Source organism: Thunnus maccoyii, chromosome 3 (assembly GCF_910596095.1).
Source record: "Thunnus maccoyii chromosome 3, fThuMac1.1, whole genome shotgun sequence".
NCBI lineage: Eukaryota > Metazoa > Chordata > Actinopteri > Scombriformes > Scombridae > Thunnus > Thunnus maccoyii.
The window spans coordinates 13,088,481-13,099,360 of NC_056535.1; the positions used below are offsets into that span (position 1 = coordinate 13,088,481).

The 10,880-nt window shown below is 39.8% G+C and overlaps 1 protein-coding gene across 2 annotated transcripts; it reads right to left on the reverse strand.

Annotated features, from left to right (window-relative positions):
* Nucleotides 1-458: 458 nt before the first annotated feature.
* On the reverse strand, nt 459-7,115 carry ddx19b (DEAD-box helicase 19b). Of its 2 annotated transcripts, none has more exons than XM_042407185.1 (12): nt 6,911-7,115; nt 6,344-6,383; nt 6,178-6,246; nt 5,876-6,011; nt 5,590-5,682; nt 4,574-4,676; nt 3,060-3,174; nt 2,749-2,926; nt 2,307-2,544; nt 1,748-1,910; nt 1,007-1,198; nt 459-765 (listed from the first exon to the last, which is right to left on the reverse strand). In XM_042407185.1, the coding sequence occupies exons 1-12, from the start codon at nt 6,965-6,967 to the stop codon at nt 704-706; spliced, it is 1,446 nt and encodes a 481-aa protein (XP_042263119.1). In that variant the 5' UTR covers nt 6,968-7,115; the 3' UTR covers nt 459-703. The 2 variants fall into 2 exon arrangements, with proteins under 2 accessions (XP_042263119.1, XP_042263118.1); XM_042407184.1 differs by having other exon boundaries at nt 6,178-6,267.
* Nucleotides 7,116-10,880: the final 3,765 nt, after the last annotated feature.

Sequence of the window (10,880 nt, forward strand, 5' to 3'; positions counted from 1 at the left end):
AAGCTGAGGTTAATTCAGGATTAATTTCTGTCATGTGAATACATGTTGATAGTATTTGATAATAGCTATCGCAGGTTGATAAGTTTGCATAGACCCTTGAAACCCAACCATCACCATCTCAGAAACATAATCTTAATGATTTAACTACCACTCGGAGCAGCATACCCAACTTCACCCTTTGTACGGAGTTTTAGTGGCACAATAAATGCTGTAATAGTCAACATGATACGGTTACATTCAGTTTTAGTTTGTTCATTATCTTCTTTAAAATTAAAAACTTTGTGGCACATAAAATTGTCTTTTTTTTTTATTAGATTTTTGTGAATCTCTAGACAGAATAGCTTGTATCATGCCACCATTACAGCCAACACCAAAAAGTGTTTTTTAAAATCCATGTGTGTTCAGTAAAAGAGAGTCGACTATGCCCGCTGCTTTTGCAGCATCACGTTACACAGCAATAAACTCATAGACTTTATTCAAAGAAGTACAAAGAGTGAAATGGGGTATGTTCCAGAGACTTACAAAACACTTGTCTGAGAGAAGACATATCTACGTGTAAACATATGCTGTTTGTGGTTTTGCTCTTTTCTCCGATGGCTAAAAAAAAAATTAAAAGCATAAAACACTGTAGGAGCGTACAGTCCTTGGAGAGCGTAGAGGGGGAAGGGAAGTTGGTGTCCTTCGTGCCATCACGCAGTTCTCCTTAGCTGGCGATTTTCTCAATTTCATCCAGATCATCTGTGTCTAGTTTTTCAATTTTTTTATCTGTAGAGGGAGAAATGATGGTGGGGTTCATTTAGAGGGTTAAAACATAACAGATCAGCAGCCTGAGAAGAACCACCTCCCTGAATGGGGAAATGGTTTTTAAGAGAAACAACAATACATATGGTATTTACAAAATCACAACTTTTATCGCTGTTAAGCTTATGAACATTTCACCACAGAGAGACTGTGTTAATGCACCTTATCAACTCGATCGTAAGTGTGAAGCTGCTGTCGGACTTACTGAAATGCTCCTGGATCCTGTTGAGGATGTTCATGCTCATCCTGCTGTCCACCATGTTGATGGCCAGTCCCCTCTTGCCGAATCGACCTGTGCGGCCAATCCTGTGCAGGTATGTCTCGTTGTCTGGGTTACCATCCTTGTCTACTGGCAAGTCAAAGTTGATCACCACGGACACCTGCTCGACATCAATGCCTGCGTATAAGACAAGCAGGGAAACAGAGAAAATGTCACAATTAATGAATTATATTCTGTATATTTATTGTAGTCACACTGTTCAGTTTTGCATTTGCTAAACAATTCCACATTCAAATATATAGAATAAATATGCTTTCACTAGTCCAACAATTTAATCAGTAACAGAACAACAAAGATGGCTCCACTCTTCTTCTTCTCTGTTGGCCGTACTGCTCCACTGCTCTAGCAGACCAAAGCAGTGGACGAAGCATTCAGTGAAGAGAGCAGTGAGCCGTATTTGTTATATTACAGTCTGTGGAAGATATATTGCATTGTGCATTTACATTCAATACATACACCTTAACATCCGCTTTTTTCCACATGGTATTTCTAAACACATGCTTACTCTGGGCCACACATCCTGCCCTAAACTAGTGGCAAAAGTCCAAAGTTGTTGTTGTTAAATATGGTCAGAATGTCTTTTTCAATGTACATGTAACAGCTTAATAGAAGTCATATGATGACATGACACAGATCCACCCCGTTATGTCTCCACTTGTTCCTTACCTCGCGCACAAACATTTGTGGTGACCAGGACCTTCTCCTTGCCATCTCTGAAGCGCTCAATGACTGCCGCCCTCTGCTCCACCTGCATCTCTCCACTGAGCAGCGCCACCTGGTGGCCCTCTCTGGAAAGCTCCCCTGCCAGCCAGCCTGCAGTCTTCCTTGTCTAGATTACACAGAGGGAAATGTTTAGTGTTTGTACTTCATCAGCAAACAAGGTACTTCTCGGGAATAGTAGCTGACTTACAGGAAGAGTTAGCTCGTAAGAACACCCTGGCGAAGGCCTTGTAATGTTGGTTAAATAAAGAGCAAACTCTTCCAATAAGTCAGCTAGTGTCTAAGTTATTTTCTAATATCTGAACCACAACATAGAGGAAAAAAAGGGTTAAAATTGAGAATTTTGTATACAGATGTAGATGTGTGGATATCTGTAATAGTTTCTTTCAAAATCAGAATAGAAACTCAACTGGCTCCAAAAACTAGAGGAAACATTGGAAATCTGTCTTCATTTTCAACTGTTTGGGGAATAAAAGGTAAACTCAAGCCATCAGTGTGAACTCACATGGCAGAAGATCATGGCCTGCGCGATGGTGATAGCGCCGTAGATGTTACACAGGGCCTGGAACTTCTCCTCCCTGCTGTTGCACAACACGTAGTACTGTTTGATAGTATCCAGCGTCTCTTCCTCTCTTTTCAATTTGATGATGTTGGGGTCAGGCACGATGCGCTTGGCGAAGTTCCACACCGACTCTTCAAATGTGGCAGAGAACAGCAACATCTGGCAGTTTTTAGGCAGCATCCTGTGTGGAAAGGAAGAGAGCAATGAAAGGTCAGTAGGTGCACATCTCAGAAACTCAGCTTGAGATGATCCAAATTAACAGATACGATGATAAGGTGAATAAACACACTGCATGATCTTGTGCACCATTGATGTTAGCTCGACTTATCTCAAGCTTTTCGCACATTTGTATTTTTTTATTTCAGTGTGTGGCATATATTCTCACCTCTGGATGCGGATACTCTGGTCCTGATGACCCTGTGTGGCGATCATAACGTCAGCCTCATCCAGCACAAACACCCTGATCTTCTTGGGGTCTATGAACTTGAACTTCCCGCACCAGTCCAGCATGGTACCAGGTGTGCCAATAACTATCTGTTCCTGTAGCTTCATGCCTCGCTGCACTGGAACATTCACAAGAAACAAGTGCTCATAAACACACAAAACCACGATTTAATTGTCAGATGGGGAATAGCAGTATTTAATTTAAAAATGTTCTCACTGTTTATGACAGTGTGGAAAGCAGAAAATCCTTACACTTGTTTCCTCTGATGGCGTAGACTAATTTGACCTCAGGATAGTGTTTGCCCATCTGCTCGATCACCTTGCCGGTCTGAAGTGCCAGTTCGTAGGTGGGTGACACACACAGGCACTGATTGAGAGAAAGGAAATGTGGGATAAAAGGATTAAAGTTGAGGTGACTGATTTCATCACTTAGTTCAAGTTATCAATGTGAAATATTCATTAGGGATGTCAGCGCTTGACCGTTAATTGGTTAACCGCAGAGAATATTTTTGAACGGTTACACATGTTGGTCTGTAGGTTAATTTGCATACACACTCCACTAACAGCTAGAAAATGATGTGTTCACAACATCAGATCTTTTTGAATGGATAAAGTACCGGTGTAAAACCAGTGTGCTGCATTATGAGTCATTTGTAGCCTTAATGTTGCTAGGCTAGCAAGTGTCTTAAAAGTCTGTTTCTAGTGAATGTGTTAGAGTCAGTCAGCACTAAAAGTGTTTTGTTTGTTTAACCTGAAGGAGTGTCTGAAGGCTTGTGTAATGTGTTTTTCTGTCATGGAGGAAATAAATTCATGACAAGTGAAATGGAGTCCAAAGTGTCTTCCGGCATCTCTACTGCAGAAATGGAATATGTCAAGCTGCCAAAAACCACTGTCACAGATGATAAGGAGCTCAAAAAGACAAACAGGCAGTCGTATAAATGTTAACTGCTGGAGGAAATAATTTTTGACTGCTTCAAAGAGCCTAGTAGGAGAGTGTGAGTATGTAACTATACTATGATGCAAGTTATATTCAAAAAGTGATGTTAACCTAATTTTCCAAAAAGGGGGGGTTGTCTTATAATCAGGGTCACCTTATATTCGGGCCAATACAGTAATGACAAACACCTGGCTGCCATGTCCGAGGATGGTTTGCAGTCACAGCCAAAGATCATGTTACTGCTAGCCAGGAGAGAGTGTGATGTGTGCCAGTCTAATGCTATCAACGAGTTGGTGTGCCGAATGATTGAGACCAATATGGTGCCAATCAGTGTGGTAGAGGGCGAAGGATTGAAAGACCTAGTTTGGTACCTTGAGCCTGAGTATGTTATGCCATCAAGAGCCACTGTGCCTAAATGCAATGAAAACACTTTGAGGTGAAGGAGGATGAGCTAAAAGTCAAGCTAGCCAGGGCAGACAAACTATTACTGACCACCTACTGCTGCATAGATCTCACAAACACAAACAAAAGCTATATCACAACTTTTCTTAAAAATTAACCGGTTAGTTACTGGTTAATGGGTGCTGGTCTATCGAAAGCAAACTTAACTGAAACTGACATCCCTAATATTTATATAATAAATGTATAAAATTGTGAAGGACAGAATTAGAATTAATATAATTAGAAAAGAGGACACACAAAGAGCAGGTAGGACACTGTTTGAGTTATTTTCCAAAAGGCATGTCACACATATCTTGAAACTTATGATGAAGATATAAATTTGAGATCTTTGGAGAATTTGAGTACATCGAGGGAAGACAACACCAACCTGAGGATATCTGTTGTTGGGATCTACATGGCTGAGCATGGCCAGGACAAAGGCTGCGGTTTTCCCTGTTCCTGACTGCGACTGGGCAATCAGATTCTGTGGACTAGAAGAAAAAGGGAATTAATATTGTTGTTAGTTGTATTTATAAGCACCTGATGCAAGGGGCTATTCATTTCATTTTAAATGTTACTGTTAATGAAAAGAGCAGACCCTCTGGGAAATTTTGCAATTACAATAATTAACACTAATTCAAGAAATCGCTGCAATATTCGCAAGAACTTGCAATTTTGAAAAATTACAGCATCTTTTCCACATGAAATGACCAAATGAATAGGCTGCTTGTGATTTGGAACACATGTCATGTCGTGGTAACTTACATACTTGCAGTGCGCATTCAGAAACACATTCAGGTGGAAGATGGACAAATCTCACTTCTTCAAAAATTACTGCCATAGACCACGCAAAACAATTCCCAAAATGTTCCCAAATGAGGTTGCATTCAGTTAGTCAGAAAAAACACAAGTTGATGTGTTGTTCAGACAGCAGAGATGGACATAATCTACCTCAAACATAAAAATGGACACTTGAAACTACATTTTTATGTTTGGCTTTATTTTAATTACATTATTGACTGATTTTATTTGGTGCAAATGTTAAGGTGAATGTTTATTTAATAAAGGCTTATAAATGGAACTCAAGTACAGTATTGTCTTTTTTATATAACTTTGAAGGAAGTGATTACATGACTCTTCATTGGTAGTAGTTTAAAAGAAATTACATTATTTTCCTTTTCTTGCAATTTTTCCTAATTCGTGCAATTATACCGCAATGAGAGCTCATAAAACATTGCAAATTGTAATTGCAATTTTTCAGAAAAGCCGCTGCAAAAATCAACTACTTTTGGCCGCAATAATCACAACAAAACTCTGTGAAATCCTGGAGGGACTAAAAAAGGTATGAGTGAATTAATTTTTCAGTTATATAGTTTCAGTGAGATTTCAATAAGGCATACTCACGGTTCGGCTAACATCATAGGTAAGGCAGTCTCCTGGATTTTGGATGGCCGGTTGAAACCCATGCCGTACACGCCCTGAAGCAACTGTGGTTTCCTGCACACAGAAGAAAATGGTCAAATCTTTACCACGTCACTTGCATATACACATTTTGGCGGTGGAATTTTCTGGTTCTAAAACCCTCTTGAACTAAATGCTAAGTAATGATTGATTAAAAATTAATAACCAATGCCCCACATTACTGCAGGGCAACATGAGAGATGAATGGACAAATAGAAGATTCACTTACAGTCGCAACTCCTCAAAGGACTTGACAGAGTAGAGTGGAGAGTTGGGATCCTTTTGAAGAACTTCCACTTGATTAGTGGTATTGACAAGATTATTCCGAATCAGCTTGTTCAGCAATGACTGAGCCGCTTTGTCCTCTGGAAAAAAACAAAACACATATAGTAACTGACAACCAAGCATCTCAAAGGATGACAGAAGTCAAGACAGAGGGGGGAAAATGTGGAGACAGGAGGCAAATAACAAATTGCACATGTAATATTATTTATTTAACAGTCAAACTTGTTCAGTGGACTAAATGCCTACCATTGTCATCGTCCTCTGCAGTCTTGTTCTCTCCTTCTGCTTCTGACTTTGCAGCTGCACTGCTGGAGTCTGTTGCATTTGCAGAGGTACCTGCGATATTAATAATGATTCTCACATTCGCATCATTGGATATTCTTGAATTCTTAATGCAGCATTTCACACTTACCATTTTCCTCTGGTTTCTCTTTTATTTGGAGGTTACCGATCTGCACAAGACACACAGGAAAGTTTACAGTTATTAGACTGACAAAATAATGCTTGCCATTATACGAAAGTCAGGATTAGCCCAGTTTGTGCCAGTCCTGATACTAACGGTTACACCAGGGGCACAAACGAGGGCTGAGTCAGGACCACTGCTTCTTCAGTGGGGCTATTTTGGAGCCTCTCGCCTGCTAAAGCTGGCTCAACGAGTTGTGGCTGCAGCTAACAAAGCTCGTTGAGCACGCATCATCTCGTCTCAAGCTAACTTAACTTTCGGTTAGCTCTGACGTCAAGCCGGGGCTACCCGGTAACGTTAGTTTCGTTTCTAAGTAAATATGAACGTTACTGACACAGACTGTCACTGGAGCCACTTTATTCAGTGCTTCGGTATCTTTAAACAAAATTGTAACTGTCACAAATAAGTCTGTGAGGCTAGTTTGTCGTCAACATTGTGCCAGAACAGGCCAAAGCATCCTCCAAACACGCTAACAACACGTTAGCTCGCGTTGTGTAACGTTAAGTTCAGATTTACCGATTCCGCCGCGGCTTCTTGTTCGTCCACTGCCTGCGCCCAGGAGTCCGTAGCCATTGTTTTTTCTGTAGTTATTGTACTCAGGATAACTCAACTAGGACAGCTAGCTCACAGCGAGGAGTCTGGCAATTTGAATGTAACTATTTTCCACAATGGCGTGCCGAAACCGATCCTGTGCACCGGTGCAACCGCTCACATGTCCGGGTAATGTCACTGCCAAAATAAATTTGTTCCCATCTTATTAAAAGTTCCCACCCGGCTTGCACAGCAGCAGCTACTAAGACTGGGACCTAAACTCAAATTTCGAGCAGATAACTTTATTTTTATGAGTTATAAAACTTAATTCGACCTATATTGTTAGGATTCGGCAGATCAGAGGCTGGATATCAAGAGGCACTACTCTGCTGAACCTGTAGATGGAGTCAAAACGTTGTGAATAGGCTCATCCCTACAGAATACTTTGTATTAGTGCTTCTCAAACTTTTCCTAAATTGACACAAATTAGACCCCGGGCTCCCATATGATAAGATTTTGTCCCAGGGTCCCCCATCTGATACGATATTTGCTTTTAGATGTTTTATTTCAGAAAGTGTATGAAACCCAACAACAGAATGGTGACAAATTCTGTCATTGTGTTACTTATTTACTAAATGATTCTCTGTTTTGCTGGGGACCCCCTGGAACCCCCTCAAGGACCCCACTTTCAGAACAACTGCTTTATACGCCTCCTGTAATAACAGAACACACACACACACACACACACACACACACACACACACACACACACACACACACACACACACACACTGACAACAATTGTGTGACAATTAGTTTGTGGAAATATGTTTTATTGCAAAATGGTTTGGCAATATGCACCAGTAACACACAATATAAAGTGAATTGGTAAGGGCCAAAAGATGGCTCCTGCATTTTTACCTGATCTTGCCAAGATGTAGTCTGGCAGAGGAGCCCTGTCTCAAAATCTAGTTGTAGTAGGGGAGAACGGGGTAAATAGAGCCAGTGGGTAAAATGAGCCACCCCCATTATCTAGGTAACCATAAGCAAAAGTAATCATGTTATCAAAAATTAAGAAAGTATAGTTCACATTACTCAATCCATCTCTCAAGCACGTGGAGAGAGTGGTCAGCAAAGCAGAGCAAAAAAAAAGATTTTTGTTATGCCAAGTGTATTCATCATGTTGCGTTTTGGACATTATTACATGTTAATTTAAGTCAGTGCAAGCTACAAAACAAGGTCATGAACTTAGCATAACTGTGGATCTGAGCCATTGTGTGAAACAGTTTTGTCAAAATGGAGGTTGTGGGGTAAAACGTGCCAGTGATGTTGGGGCAAGATGAGTCAATGGCTCAATTTACCCCCCAAAATTATTTTCTGATATTCTAGAGACTAGAGACCCTGTTCATGTTAATGTTTGATCACTGTTACAATATTACAATGTTGATGAATAGATACCTAATTGTTGACTGATGTTAAGTTTAAGCCGCACACAAACATGCTGTACATACAGACGGGTGGCAAATTAAAGGAAAAGCCGACATAAAGTGTCTTCCTGTGTGAAAATGTTCCTAACAGGTACTATCAAAGGAGAAGTGTGGGACCCGGCCACTGTAACTTTAGAGGGAACGTCCAAGGAGGAAAGGCAGATAAGGATTTGGCCTTAATTCTCAGCAGAGACCGAAAGAAACTCCCTAGAGATCCGGTGAATTGATTAAAAATAATTGTTAGAGTGATGAATATGGGATGATCGTGATGCATATGGCTGTATATGCAAGTACACTTCATTCAATATCTCTTAAGCCTAGTAAACTGGGAGATCTGGACTTGCAAATATGTATTCTGGATATTGCAATAAAACTCTGAAAGACAACTTGCTCTCTGTGAATTCATCTTAAATTTCCACTAGAGTCACCCTGGAAGAAGCAACTCCCATCAAGGTAGAAATGTTTGATCATAGGATAAAGGTGATCACTCACAACAACTTTGTATTGATTAGCAGTGACCCTTCCCTCTAAGGGGACAAGTGGACCCAAACCATGCCAGCAAAATGCCCCCCAAAGCATAACAGAGCCACCAGATCCCCTCACTGTAGAGGCCAAGCATTCAGACCTGGACCAGTTTTTCTTTTAATTTGTCACCTGTCTGTATACACAAAAGCACATTTACACACACATTCTTTCTGTAGCTAACACACAAAGATCACAGTTTAATCTTTACTGAAAGTGTTTAGGTAACATGTTGAACAACAGGACACAAACATATAATTTTACTGAAAAGTAGAGTTTTTGCCTTTGTTAAATTGATGCCATTAATAAAGTTCAAAATTATCTCAAATTTGTTTGATTTTGTGTAATTTTTATATCACTATTTAATGGTAACTCTATTTACCCATAGAGCGCTCAATTTACCCCATCCCCATGCTCATTTTACCCCTACCTTGGGGTAATTTGTGCCATGGGACTAACTTTTTTTGATGGGGCATTGTTCAAGAACCATAATAATTAGATAACTTGTTTTAATTTCCATGGGCACACAACAACCTGAGGTATATATAGTCACTATTATTTGAAACACTTTCATTTTGCAGTAAAATCATCAAATGTAAAAAGTGGCTCATGTTACCCCATTCTCCCCTACCTTTTTTTTAATTTTTTTTTTTTACATTTATCAACTCAAACCTTATCCATTTTAGATTCAAGATTCAAGAGATTTTATTGTTACATGCACAACAACACAGCAGATGGTAACATTCAAGGCAGTGAAATTTGGCCTCTTTGAGCTCTGGTTTCAATTAGAGCTTATAATAAATTGAGAGAAAAATATAATAAATATTTCTACCTGCAATATGATGTGAATTTTCCTTAATAAATTTGAATGTAATTAAATTTTCACTAAGTTACTTGGGGACTAGGGGGTAGAGGTGGGACCTGAATCAGGGCCCCACACAGCTCATCATTGCCCTTGGGCCCCCTAGTGGTTGATCCAACCACAAAGGGTAGGAACAATATCCCAAAAGTAGTGAAGCGCTGGGAGACAGCCACAGCAGTTATCTGTATCTGTGTTGTATATGATGGATCTCTCATTGTCTCTCTTCATCACTGTTTCCTACATTGTGTGCTGTATAAAAGAAAAGTTAAATGTCAGGGACCTGTATGCAGGCTCTACAGTCAGAGGGAGGGATGGTAACAAACAAGAGAGGATGCTTCTGGAGGGTGAAGTGATATTGTACTGAAATAGATGCATCAGAGTGGGGCGGCTCTTATAGGAGGGCCTAGAATAAAGCAGCAGTCATGCCTGTACAGTATATCCATGCTGGTGTATCAGAAGCTACATCTAATCATCACACTGAATCTAAATTTACAGTTTGGGGATTTATTAGTATGCCATCTGCTAGTACAGTGAATGTTTTTTAATACAATTGATTTTCCCTTCCAAGTCCGTCCTCCAGTTAGTTTCTTCAATCTAGAAAATACCATTAAGTCAAGACTTTTTCTCAGTGAGCTAACAATGCACTACTTCATGAAGAAACCTTTTCTGAGATTTCTGTGAGGTCACTGAAAACATTTTGAGGTAAAACCTTTGTATAAGTTTTCACAAAAACGTCATTGTTGTCGTATAAGCTTCTTTAAAACAACTACAAGGTAATGAGCCTTGAAATAATGAGGGGAAAGTCCCAAATACGAAGAGTCCCAAATAAAGAAACTAAGAAGCATCAGTGAATTCCTATGATGCAACCAGTGTATCATCATCATTAAAAAGAAACAACTAACACTGACTGAGAGAGGCAGAATCCTGATTAAAAACTCCCTTTGAAAGCATAAATTGCCATTTATTGAGCTGCATGGATATTTTCGACCACTCCAACATTTAGGTGAAACAACATACCATCACATAATCATGAAACCATGTGTCCAACTTCTATAAATACTGTATAAGTCAGGAGAATTTGTTC